The sequence below is a fragment of the Zootoca vivipara genome, chromosome 17 (genome assembly GCF_963506605.1).
Source record: "Zootoca vivipara chromosome 17, rZooViv1.1, whole genome shotgun sequence".
NCBI lineage: Eukaryota > Metazoa > Chordata > Lepidosauria > Squamata > Lacertidae > Zootoca > Zootoca vivipara.
Window position 1 is genome coordinate 11,455,505 of NC_083292.1, and position 21,582 is coordinate 11,477,086.

General features: G+C 45.7%; 1 protein-coding gene across 5 annotated transcripts in view; it reads right to left on the reverse strand.

The window, feature by feature from the left end:
- Positions 1-2,879: 2,879 nt before the first annotated feature.
- The window catches only part of TANGO2 (transport and golgi organization 2 homolog), a 95,716-nt gene continuing 77,013 nt past the window's right edge, over positions 2,880-21,582 (reverse strand). For 4 of the 5 annotated variants that reach the window (XM_035097846.2, XM_035097847.2, XM_035097848.2 and 1 more), the window contains 4 exons: positions 19,661-19,731; positions 10,481-10,634; positions 9,182-9,286; positions 2,881-7,961 (listed from right to left, as the gene is read on the reverse strand). In XM_035097846.2, coding sequence (XP_034953737.2) covers positions 7,841-7,961; positions 9,182-9,286; positions 10,481-10,634; positions 19,661-19,731 — 451 coding nt within the window. In that variant the 3' untranslated portion in view covers positions 2,881-7,840. Of the gene's footprint in view, positions 7,962-9,181; positions 9,287-10,480; positions 10,635-19,660; positions 19,732-21,582 lie in introns of all 5 variants that reach the window. The other variant, XM_035097845.2, reaches the window with a different exon arrangement.

The window sequence follows — 21,582 nt, forward strand, 5'->3', positions numbered from 1 at the left end:
ATTGATTCCAATCACCACAAGTTCCCAGGGCAACTTAGACGGCAAAGAATAAAATATAGAATTAAAATTCAATGTAATAACAAAGAACCCAATAAATCAAAGCATGAAAACTGCTTTTTGTTGAGAGACAGAGTACTTTTATCATGTATCGGTATAACAAAACACAGGATAATGCTGAACCAGTTATATGATTTGGAACATGGTAAGAACATTGTGCATAAATGTGCTTTTCTTTAATTCTAATATTCTAAACCTAAATAGGTTTAATATTTTGTGTTTTTTATGGTGCAAATGTACCTTTAGATTGACAATGTTTGTATTTACACTAATAAACCATTTGTGGCAGGAACAAATATAACACAGTAAACCATAAAATGCACCCTTAACAACTAAAGCCCTTATTTCATTTGTTTAAAAATAAAAGGGCTGGATAAACCTTGAGAACCTTTACCTGGTATTGAAGACAATAAAGAATGTGTCTAGGAAAACTATTCCACAGCTGGGTGCCACCACCAAGAAGCCACCTCTTAGAGGCTTCTATAACTTTCGAGCAAATTCCTTCTGACCCCATACATTCCTCACTACTCAACTTTATAATGTGCCAAATCAGCACAGGTCCACAAAGGATCAGGTCCCCCTTAAGATCCACTGAATCTTGTTCTTTTAATGTCACATGAAGACAGTAATGCAACAGCACAGTATTGGTCAAACAAGTTTATTGATTGCATTTGGACACAGATGTAAGTGATAAAATATAAATCAATTTTTAAAAGAAAACAGAAATGATATATTTATATTATTATTATTATTTTAAAAATCACTCTACTTCAATGGACCAAACAACTTAATCACTTCAGCACACACACAGTTATGGCTTTTACAATATCATTCAAAGCCACACCAAACCGCAGCAAGCTTTATTCTTAAGTCTGCCTCTCTCTCTCTCTCTTTTAATACATTACAAAAATAAAGAAATTATTTTTCCTGCAAGTTTTGCCTTGTGACACATTTCTCATTTGCATTTTTTGGTGCACAGAAAGGAATAAAAATCTTGCATTGATCACACATCACTTTGCCTCCACTTACTAAGCCCAAGTTCTAACTAAACCAGGTACATCTGTACCTCCTGGTGGTGCAAACGTCAAAGTTTTAATTGTGCCTCCTGTGAAAAAACTATTTGCACACTCAAAACTAGGTTTCCAGGGAAATATGTCCTGTGTCTGGGCGTCACATTTTGAGGGCATTATTAGCAAACAAGAATACACCCAGAGGAAGGCAAGCTGGATGATGAGGTGGTCTGGAAACTAAGGTGATACGCATAAGTGTGTGATACTCATGTGACCCACAGAAATAAATGCTAATAGCTACAAGGTAAAGGTAAAGGGACCCCTGACCATTAGGTCCAGTCATGACCGACTCTGGGGTTGCGCGCTCATCTCGCATTATTGGCCGAGGGAGCCGGCGTACAGCTTCCAGGTCATGTGGCCAGCATGACAAAGCCGCTTCTGGCGAACCAGAGCAGCACATGGAAACGCCGTTTACCTTCCCGCTGTAGCGGTTCCTATTTATCTACTTGCATTTTGACGTGCTTTTGAACTGCTAGGTTGGCAGGAGCTGGGACCAAGCAACGGGAACTCACACCGTCACAGGGATCCGAACCGCCGACCTTCTGATCAGCAAGCCCTAGGCTCAGTGGTTTAACCACAGCGCCACCTGGGTCCCTAATAGCTAATAGCTACAAGGAATGGCCAAAAGAGCTGGGTATGTTCTGCCTGGTGAACCTTCACCAAGTTGAGGTGGGGGACACACAACAGCCGTCTTCAAATATCTGATGATTTGTCAAGAAGATGAAGCAGAGCTGAGTCCCGTCTGTGTCGTATCATACCACCTTAAACAGTCATGGGTCCCTCCCACAAATAATTGTGGGAACTATAGTTTGCCAATGGCACTGAGAATTGTTAGGACACCCTCCCATTCCCCTCACGGAGCTACCATTCCCAGTGCTTCCTGGGAAGTGGGTTAAACCACTTGAGACTGTAGCTCTGCTGGGGGGGGGGGAATAGAGGTCCCCTAACTCCCAGCGCCCTTAACAAACTACAGTTTCCAGGGTTCTTGATACAGGATTGCCTATACAGGATTGCCTCCAGACGGCTTGGGGGGCCGGATAATTCCATACCCTCCAACATCTCTCCAATGAAAATAGAGACGTCCCAAGGGAAAGCGGGACATTCCAGGATCATATCGGAAACCGCGATGGCTTCTCTAAATCAAGGACACCCCTGGAAAATAGGGACACTTGGAGGGTCTGTTACCGGATTATCCCAAATTACGAGGGGGGGGGGGGAATCCTAGCCACAGTCTCCAAAACATGCTTCTAAACCTCCATCATTAAGAACATGAGAAGAGCCTGCTGGATCAGGCCAGTGGTCCATCTAGCCCAGCATCCTGTTCTCACAGCGGCTGACCAGATGCCTGTGGGACCCACAAGCAAGACATAAGCACAGCAGCACCATCCCTGCTTGCCGTTTCCAGCAACTGGCATCCAGAAGCATTAATGCCCCCAATTGTGGAGACAGAGCACAGCTGTCAGGGTTAGAAACCATTGGCAGCCATATCCTCCACGCTTTGGTCTTGCCCCAGCCCAACGAAAAAGCCCCAAATTATTTAGTAAGGGACCCAGGTGGCGCTGTGGGTTAAACCACAGAGTCTAGGGCTTGCTGATCAGATGGTCGGCGGTTCGAATCCCTGCAACGGGGTGAGCTCCCGTTGCTCGGTCCCAGCTCCTGCCCACCTAGCAGTTCGAAAGCACATCAAAGTGCAAGTAGATAAATAGGGACCGCTCCGGTGGGAAGGTAAACGGCGTTTCCGTGCGCTGCTCTGATTCGCCAGAAGCAGGTTTGTCATGCTGGCCACATGACCCAGAAGCCGTCTGTGGACAAACGCCAGCTCCCTCGGCCTATAGAGCGAGATGAGCGCCGCAACCCCAGAGTGGGACACGACTGGACCTGATGGTCAAGGGCACCTTTACCTTTGCTAAATCTGTGTGTTCATCTGGAGTGCATTCAAGGCTCTATTCGTTCATAGTTTAAAAGCAGGTCACATCTCAAGTCTTGCACACCTTCTTTCTCTCAGTACTGTGTGTTATCAGTAGGCCTCCTACCAACAGTTAAAAAATAAAAAGAACCAGCAGTGTCAAGTGCCAATACACAATATTGTACCAATACACCGAGTGATGTTTAAGGCATGGCGAAATACGGAGGTACTAAAGTGGAAGCAACAGCAGTAACTGTGTCAGCATTTCCCATGCAACGCCAGGTGCATACTGGATTAAAATATTCCAAAGTACATTCAGAAAGATCGCACATGCCTCACACATGGTATGTGTGTCCTTAAAACACACACACTGCACAACCAACAAGACCCACAAATTCACAAATAAGCTTAATATGTACTTAGTTCTTGTCTTTTCCTGGGAAGAAAACGGGAATGGCCTCTTTGTGTCATAAAAAATCCAATCTGCATTTTGTCTCTTGACAAAAAGGAAATCGATCCGTTAAATGAGTCCTTACCAACCAATGATGAACCAGAGGAATCACTTGGTTACACAAGAACGTTTTGAGAACCTTTCCCAAAGGTCCCGTATTAATTGGGACATATTTGAAAAATAATTAATAATCAAATTGTATCTGTAACTAGCTGTTTTATTCTTATCATCATGTATTGTCCTGTTTGTAGTGTTTGCTAACTGAAGTATAAAATGTATAGCCATATATTTGTATAGCCATATATATGAAGAAGTGTGCATGCACACGAAAGCTCATACCTGTGACAAACTTAGTTGGTCTCTAAGGTGCTACTGGAAGCAATTTTGTGTATTTTTTGTTTAGCCATATATTTGTGGGTCTTCTTGTTTGGGCATGTTATATAGGGACTGTTACTGCACACAGCACTGCATTTTTTAAACAACAAAAACACCATCGAGGTGATCTCCATGTAGTGGAAAATGGGTACATTATCACATTGCAAATGTGGAACTTTTTATTTCGGCAGAAGTACCGTAATGGCTTCCGAATGCCAGGCGTTTGCCACCCACTCTTCACCTTGAGCCTGCATCCTGAAGCTGGAAAGTTAACACTTATTCCCTAAAGTTCGCCAAGACGCAACGTCTCCAGGATCTGAAACACACAAACTGTATGCACCTGAACTCTGTTCGGGGAGCACATTTGTGAGTCCACCTACACAAGATGGCCCAGTTACGGACATGGCTGAATATTCAGCTGAGCATAGCGCAATCAACCCTTTTGACGTTCCCCGATATTTAAGCAAAAGGGTTTGCTTTTATTTATTTATTTATTTCAGCTTGCTTTGTATGTACCAATACCCGCCAAGGAGGGAGATGCAACCCAAACCACATGCAAAGGGAACTGTAATGAAGGTGTAGATTTATCAGGGCAATGGGCCACAGCTCAGTGGTTCTGCTTTTTTGCATGCAGGCCACGGGTTCAACCCCTCATCTCCAGGCAGGGCTGGGAATTTCCTGCGTCTGAAACCCCTAAAGGGCCACTGCTAGTCAGCAGACATCGCTGAGCTACTTGGAACAACGGTCTGACTCGGTACTAAGGCAGCTTCCTATGTTCCGAACTCCCAGTCCATAAAGCTTGCTTGTAGGAGAGGCAGCTAGTTCAAGGATCTATGGCAGCTTCTTCTTCACTTCCCCTGAAGTGCCTTGTGGGATTTGTAGGCCATCCAAGGCCATCCGATGAGTGGATGTGTGCAGGCATCCCATGCTAGTACAGTGGTACCTCGGTTTACAAACACAACTGGTTCCGGAAGTCTGTACTTAACCTGAAGCGTACTTAACCTGAAGCGAACTTTCCCATTGAAAGTAATGGAAAGTGGATTAATCCGTTCCAGACGGGTCCGCGGAGTACTCAACCTGAAGCGTACTTAACCCGAGGTATGAGTGTAATTGGTTCCGGAAGTCCGTACTTAACCTGAAGTGAACTTAACCTGAAGCGAACTTTCCCATTGAAAGTAATGGAAAATGGATTAATCCGTTCCAGACAGGTCTGCGGAGTACTTAAACTGAAAGTACTCAAACCGAGGTGTACTTAAACTGAGGTATGACTGTATCTGAAGATGCTAGTGTGGTGGTGTTTAAGGATGTGCACACCCATGTGTGATATTTTCACATCGCCTGTGCATTGTGGGAAATGCTGGGGTAATATCAGTGTTCCCTGTGGCAAGCCTGATGCATGGACCGCCCCACCCCCACCCCCACCCCCAGACCACTCCATCTCTTTTACTCATTACCTTGCAACACAACCCATTCCCACACATACTTCAGTGAGGATTCAGCCTCTGTAGCTCAGTGGAAGAGGATTTGCTTCGTATGCATGCATGCAGAAAGCCCCAGGTTCAATCCCTAGCATCTCCAGGCAGGGCTGGGAATATTCCACATCTGAAACCCTGAACAGCCTCTGCTCGTCAGCAGGGACAGAACTGAGTCCAATGGACTGATGGGTTTGCCTTGGGGTAGAGTCGCTTCCTATGCTCCTATAACTGCTCCTGTCCCATTCTGGGAACAGCACCCTGCGATCCTGTCGCCATTCTCCTAACCGCACATTTCCCAACGCATTGCAGTTGTGCCTCGGGTTACAGATGCTTCAGGTTACAGACTCCGCTAACCCAGAAATAGTACCTCGGGTTAAGAACTTTGCTTCAGGATGAGAACAGAAATCGTGCTCCGGTGGCACGGCGGTGGTGGGAGGCCCCATTAGTTAAAGTGGGACCTCAGGTTAAGAACAGTTTCAGGTTAAGAACGGACCTCCAGAACGTATTAAGTTCTTAACCCGAGGTACCGCTGTACAGGCTATGCTGCAAGAAGCCTCACACCTGAAGTTGCTATCGAAGCCCTCGACACAGAGGCTAAGCGGCTGATGAAATCTGCAGGACGTGTAAGAAAAGCGAAAACTTCAGTCACTTATGCAACTTGCGGAATACTAATAGAGAAATAATATGTTGTACAAGAGACAGAAGGGAGAAGGGGGGCGGGGAATGAATAGCAATCCATTCTTACATATAATGCCTTGTCTGCTGATTTAAATGCAGAGGAAACTTAACTGCAGACTTAAGGTTCCTTCACTTAAGCGACTCCTCCAAACTCCTGCTGTCTAATTGAAAAGCAATTTGGCATTTGCTCTGGAGGAAGTACTACGGAGTTCAATGAGCCTCACTCCATAGAAAGCTCACTCAGGATTGCAGTTTGCAGGATTACTGTTGCCCACTGCCAATGGCAGGTGCAGCCAACTAATTCTGCTTTTGCCTCCATCATAATTCTGGTATCGTCTCCATCCTTTCCCCTGCCAAGGTCTGCAAGGGGCAACACTGAGACTAAGGGGAGGAAGCCAACAGGTGGCGAGTGGGCTGGTTGTCAGTAGGCAGGCAGGCAGGGGCTGGCTGAGCTTGGCGGGGCATTCCCCCATTCACCCAGCCTCCCACTGAATCCTGTATACACCGGTCCAGTAGTAATTACTCCCAGTTCACCTGATTGCACTGGAAAATATGCACAATTAACAGCACTTGAGCGTCTGCCTGGAGGAGACAAGGAGACGATGAAGTTGCAGGATTATGAATGGCAACCGAGAGTCTATTTTTAAGGCCCTCCCCAGGACCCCACAAAGCAGGCATTAGCAGTGCCGTGCATATGGCTCCATGGGGCTTGCTCCCAGCTAAATGGGTACACTAGAACTGCAGCCGACTTCCTGTGTTACATCACTCAGGTGTTAGATGCAAAGCAACATTCACATTAAAAATAAAACCCAGCCTTAGCTTTGTTCTCTTGGAGAGCGTAAGATCGAGAGAGCAGTTGCCATCTTGCCTATAATCGCACATATTGCAACACTGAAACATACATATATTCACACGTCAAAGGCTGCAAAATTATACATTCAGTTATGATGAGAAAAGGGGGTTCCAGCTCTCCTCACAACTCTTTTTTTTTTTAAATCTGCCTTAAAAAGCAGACAGGACACAACTTGATTTTTTTTATTTTTTACAAAGACACTCTTACCTTAGAAGTGCTTGGCAAAAGAGTTAAAATCAACATGTATTGATTTTAACCTTTCTAGGCTAATTCATTTTAGCAGTTGGGAGGGGGCAGGGGCCGGCTTACTGCAGAAGTTCCATCAGGATGTCAACATATAGGTAGGGTTTGTGTGGGAGCAGAGACTATCCCATTCACTTCAATGTTAAGGCCAACTCTGAATGCGCAAAAGCTGAGCTCTGCATGGGCAGGAGTACACTCCAGTGCCAGTGGACAGAAACTAGCAGGGCATCACCAATTCCGAATTGTGCCTCCCCCCCCTTTTTTACAGATTTGCATTTTAGTTTACCAACTCTCCCCCCCCTTGCATTTTATTTTACCAACTCTGCCTTCCCCTTTGACCGAGCAAACAGGAAATGCTGTCCATGATTATCCACAGTTCCTATTTATCCCCTTCCACACACATGATTCTCAAGTTAAATACTTGCGCCACGTAACTGTGTTACCTAACATCATCCCTTTCAAAAGTCAAACATGTACACTTGTGCAAAATGTGGCTTGCTTCTTAAATATAGCCCAGCTTTTCCCGTTCAGATTTTTCTGCTTTGGATTTTGTGAAAAAAGAAAAAGAAAAAGGGTTTTGGTGGTCACTAGGGTGTGGAACGCAGCATCGACAAGCCTTTGCTGTATGAAAGCTGCAGCCAAGGCCTTCCGCACCCCTACAGTTCAATAGATTGCACTTTGCCAACCTCCCCTTCTCCCCTTTTTGGTGTGACCCATTCACACGAAGAGCTGTCAGATCTGCAGTTTGAACTGGTAGGTGCTTGTTTTCCACTGGTCGACGTCCGCATTCAGCATGGTGCGCTCGGTGAAGGTGACGTGTCCTACCGCATCAATGAGAATAACTGTATTTGTCCTAAAGAGGAAGGAATAAGAAGATCCAGAATGCTTCTAAGTAACCAACTCCTGGGATTCTAATTCTTCGCTCTTAAAAATACATACAGTGGTACCTCGGTTTGCGACCGCAATACGTTCCGCGGAGCTGGTCGCTCCCCAAATCGGTCGTTCCCCGATGCACGCTTCTGCGCGTGCGCGAAGCACCGATAGAGTGCTTCTGCGCACGCTGCGTAGATCGCTTCTGCGCATCCGAGCGGCGCGGAACCCGGATATAAGCACTTCTGGGTCCGCGGTGGTCAGAAACTGAAGCGGTCGCAAACCGAGGTTTGACTGTATATAAATTCCCCACCTTGCACAGTGAACCAAGCAGCAAGTTGTTGGGATCAAAAAGGTAAAGGACCCCTGGATGGTTAAGTCCAGTCAAAGGCGACTATGGGGTTGTGGCACTCATCTCGCTTTCAGGCCGAGGGAGCCAGCGTTTCTCCACAGACAGCTTTCTGTGTGGCCAGCATGACTAAACTGCTTCTGGCACAATGGAACATCGTGACGGAAGCCAGAGTGCACGGAAACGCCATTTACTTTCCCGCCGCAGCAATACCTATTTATCTACTTGCACTGGCGTGCTTTCGAACTGCTAGGTTGGCAGGAGCTGGGACAGAGCAACGGGAGCTCACCCCATTGCAGGGATTCGAACCGCCGACCTTCTGATCAGCAAACCAAAGAGGCTCAGTGGTTTAGACCACAGCACCACCCATTCCCTGTAAAGCCTACCAATACAAGGTGATGGATAAGGAGTTTTTCATTGCGCGAGGCATTCGCCTTGCGAGGTACCACTGTACTTCTAGACAGCGGCGTAGCTAGCCGCCTGGCTGCCCGGGGTGGCAAACCGAAAGGCACCCCGCCAGGGGGCGAGGTGCCTGTCACGTGCATGCATTGCGCGTCCTGACGTGCGGTGTGTGCACGCACAGGAGGCATGCGACGCGGCACCACGGCAAAAACCCGCGAGCAAGCCGTGGAGTGAGGCAGTTTCGGTTGCATCGGGGTTTCTCCTCCATGGCGGCAGCGGCCGTCAGAGGTGGTCAGCCCTGTCCAGCCTGCTGTCCCCCGCCCAGCCTGCTGCCCGGTGTGGCGACCCCCGCCCCCCTATTACTACGCCACTGCTTCTAGAGGGAACCACTAAATCATTTAAACCAAATGTAATGGACGGCCACATTTTCTTGCGCAAGGGCTCTCCCTTACCTGGTTCCATAATTGGGACAGCGAACGCATACAGCTGCATACTTGTTCAAGATGGGGAGGACGTAGTCCTTTCCTTGATCCTCAATTGCGGGATCTGGCAGCTGACTGGAGACAGAAAGCAAACCAAATGGAGGTGGCACAACTTCCTGCACGTTTCCCACCATAGATATTGAAACCTCGAGAGCACACAGTAACGTGATAAGCTGTCAAAACACCAACAAGGACAGCTTTCCTGGGCTTGGTGCTCTCCAGATGTTGATGGACTGCAACGCCCATCAGCCACAAGCCATCATGGCCAATGGTCAGGGGGGGATGGGCACCAAGTAGACAAAGGCTGGTCAATGGCAAATTACAGAAGATGTCCACTGGGTTTTACTTGGGTGCTTTCTGACTTTATTGCTCGACTTCTGTTTCATTTTGATGGTTCTCCTATATAAGATTTGTTGGTTCTTAATATATGAGGTTAATGGCTACCTAAAAGGTAGTCTTACCCTCTTACATACCCTACCAATCACTTTGGGCATCCCGTCAGGAGGGCCAATTCTGCATGATGGACAGAATCAGGCCTTTAGTGTGGCAACAACACTGACCTTTTGAACTCCCTCCCATTACATATCAAAGAGGCACTTTTCTCATTTCCCCCCCTGCTCTTGCTAAAGACAATCCTCTTCCAACAAACCTTTATCCCAGCTGGTATGTATATTGAAGCTAAACTGATTTTATGCATGCGCTGCTGTTATTTTAAACTGTTTATCTCTCTCTCTCTATATATATAATGGTTTTATATATGCAATTGTTTCAACTGCTTTTATACATGTAATTGTTTTGTATATGATTTTGTTATACTATATATATATTGCTTTGGGATCCCTCATGGGAAGCAGATCATAAATGAAATAAATAAACGCATTTGACTGCAAACCTACTCTGGGAGTCTTTTCTGTAATGAAAAGCAGGCTGGAAATATTGCAAATAAATATTGCAAATAAATAAGTAAATATGCTTTTACACACACACACACACACACACACACACCACCCATCCCTGGTGTGGAAGATAATGAGCCAGATGCAACAATTGCCTGACACCATTATCAGGAAGCTTCCTATTTTTCTCTCCGCTAATGCAAGCAACCGTGTACATAAGAAGGAATTTAGTTCAATACACTTAAGACCAAAAGCATTAAAAAGCACAAGACGGAGAACCAATCATTTCCCCACAAACATTCTTATTTACAGGCAAAGCAAAGGCTTAGAGTTGCCGGTCCCTAGGTAATGACAAGCCAAGGCACAGACTTACGGGTCTTGGTTATTCATCACTTTAATGAGCTCTTGGACCAGATCTTCCTTCACAAGGTCCTGGCTGTGCCTGATGACATCTGTGAAAAGCTGCTTTCCATACTGAAGCTTTTTCCAAGGTGTATCCAGCAAAGAATTGCTCAGGCCATATACCCCTGCATGGAAGGAACGGTGATAAAAGCCTATGAAAGGTGACCTCTTATTTGCAGTCATAGCTCAGCAGTACAGCACCTGCTTTAATGGCAGGTGGTCTCAGGTTCCTGGCATCTCCTGGTAGGGCTGAGAATGTCCCTTCTCTGAAATCCTGAGGAGCTGCTGCCAGTCAGTGGGTTGATGAACCAACGGTCTGACTTGGTATGTTCCATTTGGCAATGAAATGAAGAGCCGACACTCTATAGCAAACCACCCCCAACTCTCATTCATAGTTATTATGTGAGCGGGCTGTTCAAAATTGCTGCTTTTGATGACATGCTCTACAAAAAAAAAAAAGACCCACCCTTGAGCAGTACAGTGGTACCTTAGTTCTCAAATGCCTTGGTTTCCAAACGCTAAAAACCCGGAAGTGTTCTGGTTTTTGAACGTTTTTCGGAAGCCGAACGTCCAATGCGGTCGTCCGCTATTGTTTCTGGGGCGCCTGCACCAATCAGAAGCTGCCCCTTGGTTTTCAAACATTTCGAAAGTCAAACGGACTTCCGGAACGGATTTAGTTCGGCGCTTATGTTTTTGCTATTTATTTTGCGTTTTTGTTTTTGAGGCTTTTTCAGTTAATTTGTTTTTGTGACTGTGTGGAACCTGGTTCAGCTACTGATTGATTGATTGTGTGACTGTGAAAATGGTTAAAGCCCCCCCATCCAAACAATGACTATCATCGGTGCAGGTAAGAAAAAATAAAAATAAATTTTTATTCCCATCTTCCCCGACCACTGCTCTTGTTAGCTAGGGATCATGGGAGTTGTAGGCCAAAACATCTGGAGGGCCACAGTTTGGGGATGCCTGAGTCTTTTTTGTGTGTGATTACCTAGATTTGTTTTCTTTCAGATTTGCCTTTCCCTCCCTTACAACCGTCGGCATTAAAGGGGAGGGGAAAAATTAACATATATATTAAATGTTTAATATATAAATATTAGCATATATTCCCACCTGATAGCTCTCAGGACTGGCTATATATATGGCATAGGGCAGGTGGTTTTGAAATAGATTTAAATCTGGAAAATCTCATGTTTATTTCATTTGGGCTTCCCTACCTCCAACCCAACAATGTAATTACTTATTTTATGTTAGTATTCGGAAGGGCTTCTCTTAAGACACTATGAGCCCACAAGGGAAAGGGGGAGATCCACCCTATCCCTCGACAGTAAAATAAATTGGGGCTGGGGGGCCGACGACTCGAGCGCATATTCTGGATACTTAGCACTGTATAATAAAAATTGTCATCATTTCTAAAAGCTCTGCATGTTTGAAACACTTGCGTCGAACAAGGTGTGCATCAATACACAGTGTACTTGCTAGACCGATAGACCTGCAGGCTTTTACCAGGGCACAAAATTCCTATTTTATGGGCACATTTGTAGCTGCCTTACTAGACACAGTATTCCTGAGCTGTGTTTTATTGGATGTTTTCATAAAGGCTGAGTGACCTGCCATGCCCTGAATCGATGGAAATACAGTGGGGTTCGAGAGCCACGTATTAAATAAAATGCAAACAAGAAAATGGACTTTGACCTGAAAGATGCAGGACCATCTCAGGCACTACCATAGATGTATTCTTTTACACTGCTAGGCAATGGTGAATGGTGCCCATTGGGTACTGGTTGGACAGAAGCCAGGGAGACATATGATATTTATTATTAAAAAATTCCTTCCAGGTATCTGAAAAATTCCTGAAGGTATCTGAAGAAGTGTGCATGCACACGAAAGCTCATACCAATGACAAACTTAGTTGGTCTCTAAGGTGCTACTGGAAGGAATTTTTTATTTTGTTTCAACTACGTCAGACCAACACGGCTACCTACCTGTAACTAGTTACAGGTGGGTAGTCGTGTTGGTCTGAGTCGAAGCAAAATAAAAAAATTCCTTCAGTAGCACCTTAAAGACCAACTAAGTTTTTATTTTGGTATGAGCTTTCGTGTGCATGCACACTTCTTCAGATAGTCAGTATCTGACGAAGTGTGCATGCACACAAAAGCTCATACCAAAATAAAAACTTAGTTGGTCTTTAAGGTGCTACTGAAGGAATTTTTTATTTTACCTGTAACTAGATTATTATTATTATTATTATTATTATTATTATTATTATTATTTAAATTTGCATACCGGCCTATACCCGTAGATCTAAGGCAGGCATCTCCAAACTGCGGCCCTCCAGATGTTTTGGCCTACAACTCCCATGATCCCTAGCTAAGAGGACCAGTGGTCAGGGATGATGGGAATTGTAGGCCAAAGCATCTGGAGGGCCGAAGTTTGCGGATGCCTGATCTAAGGGCAGTTCTCAACATAAAGTTACAATATAAAAAAACACAAAGTACTGGTACATAATAAAAACAAAGATAACCCGATAATTGCCCCGTCCACAACACATTTTAAAAGGGCATTAGATGTCATTCAGCCAAAGGCCTGGTTAAAGAAGAATGTTTTCTCTTGGTGCTTAAAGGTGTACAGCGGTTACAAACGCTTCAGGTTACAGACTCCGCTGTTAGGAGTCATTCTGCAAAGAAACAGAAAAGATGATTGTAACTTTAAAAAACTGTTTCTGTAAGTTCTGGGTGTGAGTTCTGAGCTGATTGGTTACAGCTGGTGATGAGTACAAAAGGAGGAGAAGTGGCAGTTTGAATTTGCCTGCAGAGAAAGAACACCCACACGCTTTATGTTCGTTGTTTTTGTATAGCTAAAATAAATCCTTTATTTGAGTGTTCTGTGCCAGTTTTGTTGTCTCGTGGTTCTGCCATCTGCCCTCAGAGAAAACCCGCCTCCAATATCCGCTAACCCAGAAATAGTACCCCGGGTTAAGAACTTTGCTTTAGGATGAGAACAGAAATCGTGCTCTGGCGGCGCGGCGGCAGCAGGAGGCCCCATTAGCTAAAGTGGTGCTTCAGGTTAAGAACAGTTTCAGGTTAAGAACGGACCTCCGGAACTAATTAAGTTCTTAACCAGAGGTACCACTGTATAATGAAGGCCCCAGCTGAACCTCCCTGGGGAGAGCATTCCACAAAAAGGGAGCCGCTGCAGAAGAGACAATGGCAGGCGGGGCCAACCCCAAGGACAGGTGGGACTCTAGCCAATGACAGGTGGGTCCAATTACCTCTGATTTTGTCCCCATCCTCTCCCCTGCTGACCTCTGCAAGGACTGAACCGAGAGGGAGGAGGAGGAAGCAGACAGGCAGGTGGCTGGCTGGGGCACTGCCCCATTTGCCTTAATGGATCAGCCTCCATTGCTGATATGGGTCTGTGTATTTCTAGATATTAACCATATCTGGGCAGTTGTTGGGGATGGGGAATTAATATCGCAACTACCTCTCCATTGGCAAAACAAAAGCCCATTACAACGGGGCCTTGCTGAAAGGGAGGGCAACAGGGTGACGAGGGTCACTCTGTAAATTAGTTAAACCATGCCTAAAGAACATTCTAATGAAACTTGCAAAACACCCGAATGATTAGTCTCAATAACTGACTCAATAACTCATCACAGATATTCTTTTCCTGCAGATTTCAACTGGATCAGTCCCTCCTGAGCCCTCTTCATTAATGAGTCCTCTTCAGTCATTATTAGCCCAAAGACTCATCCGCAGACCCTTATTACCACCATTCAATCAGTTGAAAGGTGATTTAAGCATCCTTTTATCTATGGGGAGATGTACATTAAACAGGGTTCAAATGTCTGTTGCTCTGTAAAGAAGAATAAGAGGAGGGGGAGAAAAAAGGCCTTTCATAAGCTTGTCCTGGATTGTTCCAATGAATGACACCACAACTCTTAATTCTTCTTAGATCAGGGTTTCCCAAGCATGTGTCTCCAGATGTTTTTGGACTACAGCTCCCACCATCCACAGCTAGCAGGACCAGTGGTCAGGGATGATGGGAATTGTAGTCCACAAACGACTGGAGACCCATGCATGGGAAACCCTGATATAGATGGTGTAACCAAGCCAATAGAACTATTGCTCCAGAACGTCCAATCATAGCTAGGAACCAGTTAATATACTGATAAAGAAGCAGCACATGTGAATTTTACCAAGAAACAGGAAATGTCCATGTGAGGTCTAGAGGGTGGGAACACAAGAACAGGCCTTTTCTGTGGTTGGCTGGCACCTTTGTTACATATCTTTAGGTGCCAGGTAAAAAGTTCCTCTTATGCCAGGCCTTTGGCTGATAAACACCCGATACACTTTATAATGTGTTGTGGGGGGGGGGAGTCATTGGGGTTTTTTTGTTTTTATTATGGTGTTTTTTGTACAGCGGTACCTCGACTTACGAAGGCGATCCGTTCCGCGGCGCTCTTCGGAAGTTGAATCCTTCGTAAGTCGAAGCGTCCATTTTGCGCATGCGCAGAACGCGCACGGGGCAAAAATACTTCCGGGTTTGCGGACTTCGCAAGTCGAAACCTTCGGAAGTTGAGGCACCACTGTATATTGCATTTTTATGTTGTGCAGTGCCCCGAGTTCTACGGATGACGGGTGACATGCAAATTTACCGACAGTTCCGCATTTCCTCAGGGGGTTACATTCTGAGGCACTGCACGCATACGTGAAATCATGTATATTTGAAACACCATTGAAAAAGCCCCAAAACACCCTGTCCTGCCCCCGGCCCTTTTTATGGCATTTTTGGGGCACTTCCAGGTTTGGACCGATGCGTGTATGCATGGTCACACAAATATTGAACACGCATAAATGGGGGGGGGTGTTTGCCTGTAATAATAATAACAATAATAATCATAAGCTCCACTGCAAGCTTGCCATCTTGCCAAGTGAGCAGATTTAAGCTAGACTCTCTCATTCTAAACTATCTCACAAGCCTGGCATGAAAAGTGGCTTGGGGGGTGGACAATCTATGTGCTTACATGGAAGAACACTATATAATCAGCACCATCGTAGTAATAATAAAGAGTATTATTTACAAGAAGAGTGAGGTTTATACATCTAGGGCACGGTAGTCAATGGGGTACCCTCCAGAGGTTGTTGGACTCCAACTCCTACCCATCCCAGGTAGCATGGGCATTAATAGTCAAGGATGATGGGAATTGTGGTTCTGGTGGGCACCACGTTGGCTACCCCTGGGTTTAGGGTAACATGAAGGCTGCAGAACGCGCAGGTTGGTTTTATGCCGCTGTAGTCATTCCCGTCAACATTTGTGGCGGTTTCTGCTTGTAACTTATAGAAAAAAGCTTGCATCCAAAGCCAGTCCTACTGAAAGTAGACCCACAGAATTGTAGAGTTGGGACCACGATAGTTGAACCCCCTGCAAAGCAGGAATCTTTTGCCCAACATGGGGCTTGAACCCACGGCACTGAGATTAAGAGTCTCATGCTCCACTGGAATTGATGGGACATGGTTAATTTAGGTTCATTAATTCCAATGGGCCTGCTTTGAGTATAACTTGGTAGGATACAACTCCAAAGTTCCCTAATGTTCTGGCTTCTCCCCATGGATAGGATGCAGGATACTGGGGAAAAGCTGCATCTCAGTGGTAGATTGTGGGTTGCAGAATGTCTCAGGTTCAATCATCAGCATTCTCAGGTAGGGCTTGGAAAGACTCCCTGTCTGAAACCGTGGAAAGCCCCTGCTACTCAGTGTAATACAGAACTAGCAGACCTGTTGGCGTGACTTGGTTTAAGGCAGCTTCCTCCATTCTTACACAACGGAGAGTCCGTTGTATAACTTGGGGAGAACAATGATGACAGCAGACTGGATCTCACTTTCTTCAGACGAAAGATTGCAAGGCATGGGCGTAAATGGCATAAATGGCTTAACGAAATGCACTTTATCCCCTTTTAAACTCGTAAGGCACATCTCTCAAATTGGGTCCTTAACGGTGCGCAGCACACTGGTTGACAGCAGAGATCTCTCTCTCTCTAGCACTGCCCTACATTTGCTGGCCATAATCCAGAAGAATAAGCACTAGCTGTGTAATATAATGATCTCTCCCGCAACCCTCCCACATCAGCTACTCTCCCCGCGGAGGCCACATTTAGCAGAGAATGAACTCTTCGTTGATGCAGAAAGATCAGGGGTGTCAGCGGCAGTACCTCTGGGTACCCAATTCTTGCATTACAGCTTTGTGGCACGGTGTGAATAAGTGATCCCTGATCTCTTAATGTGGCATTAAGGCCTGCAAAAACAAAGTCAGATGCGCTGAGAATTCTCAACACCCCCCCCTTTTAATTAAAGGGAAGAGCCAGGGCTTGAATCCCCTTGCTCTCCCTGGGTTTATTTTTAACTTGTGGACTTACGTAGCCGCCGTGTACTGAGACAGACCACGGCGCCTCCTTCTCACACTGCTAGGGACCCTTGTTGAGGTCTCAGGCTGATGCAGGGACTGAACCTGGGACCTTCCACGTGAAAAGCACGTGCTCTGCCACTGAGCTATGTGCAGCCTTTCAAGTCAACGACTAGGTTGCTTCCATTCTGAAAATTCATGCAACAGCCTGGCTAGGAGGGGGTAGGGTTGGAACCACTGTACAAGATTGGAAGAACAAAAGGACAACAGCTCCAAAAATTAAGGTGGCTCTTCCTCTACCAAGAAAGTCATACAGTGGCCATGAATGTAGTTCTAAGTCAAAATTACTACCTTAATAAGCCCGGATATGAGTGATGCCAGGTTCCTTTGTGATGCCAGGTATAGAGATGCCAGGTTCCTTTGCAGCCCCTTCCTTCCTTCCTTCCTTCCTTCCTTCCTTCCTTCCTTCCTTCCTTCCTTCCTTCCTTCCTTCCTTCCTTCCTTCCTTCCTTCCTTCCTGTGATTATTGTTTTATTCTCAAGTGGTGTATAAATGTAATGAAATAATAAATGTCAAGCTTCAAAAGAAACCAGGATACAAAGCTATGCTTTGAAGGTGGCTTCACACTCTGGCTTGTTCCGAAGCCATTAACCATAGTTTCTGGACTTGCACGCAGTTAACTATGGTTAACCGCTGAGCAAAGTGGCTGCAAATCAGCTGCGTGCCCCTGAATACAACTCATGCATATCCTGGCTTATTATGCCAGGATTGTTTTTGCCTTTGCACTGCATGCAGATGTAGGGTTGCCAGACTCAATAGAGGACAGTACTTCTGTGCCTTTAATTGCCCTGCTCTCTTCTGAGTCTGGAAACCTTAAACAGAAACCAGCAGACCCTTTGCTTGGAAATTAAACAAAGGGTCTGCTGGTTTCTCTTTAAGGTTTCCAGACTCAAAAGAGAGCAGGGCAATTAAAGGCACAGAAGTCCTGTCCTCTATTGAGTCTGGCAACCCTATGCAGATGAGGCCAGTGTCCCCATTTTATTTGCCTACAAACTTTCTAATGCTCTGCTTATACTTTTATATCCCTGCCTGATCACTGAGGTCTTGGGGAGAGTCTCTCGTAAGAGGTCCTTCATGGCACGGATGATCAGCTTGTATCTAGCAGGAGCTGTGCATTCAGTACTGTGAGCCCAAATTTGTAGAACTCTCCTCCTGTTGAGGTCTGCACCTACTAGAGGCCCCCCAATTCCAGCAGGCATTTAGTTAAGTAGCATATATATATTTTTAAAAAACAGCTTTGTGCAATGCAAGTGAGGGATGGTGGGATATGAACATGCGGAAAGAGCTTGTTGGTTTGTCGTTTAGAAGATGGAGCAGACTTGATCTCTGTTGCTCCAGAGGGCAGGTCTAGAACCAAGGGGTAGAAATGGCAAGGAAGCAGATTCTGGCTGGGCAGGAGGAGAAATTTCCTAATAGTGAGAGCTGCTTGACAGATGGTCTTAAACCAATGATGCCAAACTTGGCCCTCCAGCTGTTTTGGGACCACAAGTCACATCATCCCTAGCTAGCAGGACCAGTGGTCAGGGATGATGGGAATTGTAGTCCCAAAACAGCTGGGGGGCCAAGTTTGGCCATCACATTCTTAAACGGTGGTTGGTTCACTATTCTCTGGGGACCTTTAAACAAAGGCTGGGTGGCCATCTGTCAGAGATGCTGGACTCTGCATCTTGCACTGTAGATTCTGCATTGAATGGGGTGGGGTATGGATGAGATCAGGGGTGGGGAACCTTCTGGGCCAGATCTTTATCAGTTCCCACCCTGCAGGCCGGCCTTGACATGCTGACAAGAGTCAATCCCACCAGTCAACGTGACATAAAGCCCCAAGTCATGGATCATGGAATTGTAGAGTTGGAAGGGACAATGAGGATCCTTTATTCCAACCCCTGGCAATGCAGGAACATGCAGCTGTTCCATATGGGAATCGAACTTACGACCTTGGCATTATCAGCACTATGCTCCAACCGACTGAGCTATGAGAGGTCGATGCATGGCAGTGAGGTTCTGCTTCACCAGCATGTTCCCTGCAGGGAACGCACGGGCGAATCAGCACCCAGCAGGACTAAACTCTCCAGCTCATCAGCTGATGGGAGGAAGGTTCAATCCTGCTCCCTGCAGCTTTGCCAGTGCCAAACGCTGGTGTTGCTGACTGACAGGTGGGTGTGGGTTTTTGCAGGCCAAATAGGTCCCCCCCCTGGTCCTGAGCCAAGATTGGCCCATGGACTGGAGATTCCCCATCCCTTGACTAGATAGACGTCCAAGGTCCCTTCCAGCACTGAAAGTATCTAGTTCTAAATTTTGTTGAAATAAGATCTTCCAAAATGATATACATCAGCAGTATGCCTCAGCACTGCCTGACTCCTGAATTCCCCTGCAAGCTGCTGTAGGCAAAGTAATTATTAGAACAAGCCCTCAGGCTACAGCCTTCCATGTTTTAGTTAAGCGCCCTACTTATCTGTATTTTTAAAAAAACTATTTGAGATATTTATAAAGCCAGTTTACTCTACATGTAGTCAATGCACCTCCAATCAGAAATGCACTGTTGAATGAGACTCCTCTTACAAAGTTCCAGTAGCTCTCTTTCACGGGATTCAGCTTTTCAGGACAAAGACTGTGCAAGCACACACAACACACACAAACACACCCCACTGCTATAACATAAACCAACATTCCAACAGTTTTTGATATAACCCACCGGGATTCAAGAAGACAGGTTCTGGGCCGCCTTTGTTTCCGTAATACCAAATTACATCTCCTTTGGTGGTGCTAAAAGATAAAAATGGGGGGGGGAGAGTTCTCCTTGCAAAATGGCAACTCATACATTTGATTAAGTTTAAATTCCGTGCAACCCTCCCCACAGTGAGACATCGCCCCCCCCCCCACTCACCCTCAGTTCAGGGATCAGTCAATGACTTATTTAAACTAATAATAATCAAGTCACTATTTAAAAGACTGTTTAAAGGGGAAAATAAAAAGGAACATCCCCACCACACAAACTACGAAAAAGAAAAGAAAGGATTTTTTTTAACAAGGTTAATAGGAGCTACAAAAGGGAAAAGGAAAGAAAGATCTGTATCCAAAAGGAGTTTTCATGCTGCGCAACAGAGGAATGCAATGCAACAGTTGCACTAGCAGAAACCCATAGCACAACAGACTGTGCATTCTCTTGTCCAACGAAGTTACCAGCATGCTGCTTATGCATTCCCTTGCACAACAACAACCCACTGGTGCAAAACACTTCACCAGCAGAACAAGCAACCTAGTAAGTTGCTTTTACTTATCGCAACACTGGATACAACCCCTTGAGTTGTTCAAAACCAAACCAAAAGCTTGTTACCTAGGGACGATATTCAGAGAGCCACTGCTCATGTGTGGGGAGTGCGCCAATTTCTGCTGATTCTTTCCCCCAGAGGCAAAAGGGGCTGCAGAACCAAGGGTGCAAGGAAGTCCTGCTATGTGCCTGCAAACTCTACTTGTGCTTTTCTGGATCCAAGTCTCTGTGTGTGTGTGGTTTGAACAAAGGGAAATGCAACTGAGCTTTCCAGCACTTCCTCCCACATTTGATTCAATTCTGAACAATGCCACCCTGTCTTGGATGAGCACCTGGCGAGCTCAGATATGCATCCGAACCACAGCAGTCAGGACTTGTACTGACCCCACTCGTGTCTGCATTGATGAGTCAACAGCGATTTGAGATTGGGTTTTTCCCTCTCTTTTTTTACTTCTTCATACACATTTGTTTCAGTAACAAGCCACAGGACATTTCAAGAGTGAGTTCACATCTAGCCATCGCAAAACCGCTCTCCCCGCACCCCACTTCATCTTAGTTATTTTCCATCCACACCATTGCTGCTTTTAGTCTACAGGGAAAGTGGCAAATGTACACAAAGCCAATTACGTTTGTTTTTTAATAAAAAAATATCACAGATGCTGAAAATATGAATCAAAGCGTAGAATGTAATGAAGCCCCCAGGGTACAGCACAGTTCAGCACACACCTAAGTGTTGAAGGCAAAACTCAATCTTCATGGCAACAACACACCACCCAACACTACAATTTTGCATACCGGTATGTACAAGTTCGCAGCACAAAATACGCAACTTGTTGGTCCCCAATGAACAAAAGCTTACCTCAGTTTGGGTTTTGTCCAACTTAAGTTCTACTGTTGTGTTCTGGTCTGATGCAGAACCCGTGTGGAAAGGGGCAAGGTTGGAGGCATGGCTACTGGACCACTGATGGGTCCAAGTGAGCAACCTGCTCTGATGAAGACTGGGAGCAGACTGGGCCTCTTGCGTCTGGAGACAACCTCCTCTAGTCTCCACCCCCTTGAGTTCAAAGAACTTCAGAGCCTTAAAGAAGCAACCCTCTGGACAGAAAATGGACAAGTCTCCTTTGTTCCACAGCCTCCCCTCCTGGTGGACTTCTAGCACTGCTGGGCCGGTGATGTGCAGTGAGAGACACTTGGGAGAAACGTGCTAAGAGGAAGGCACGCTTGGCAAATCCACACCATGATCAACTCCCGCCTGGAAACCAATGTCCCCACTGTGGAAGGACGTGTGGATCCAGAATTGGCCTCCAGTCCACAGTCACTTATGGACTCATTGTTAAAACCGTGTT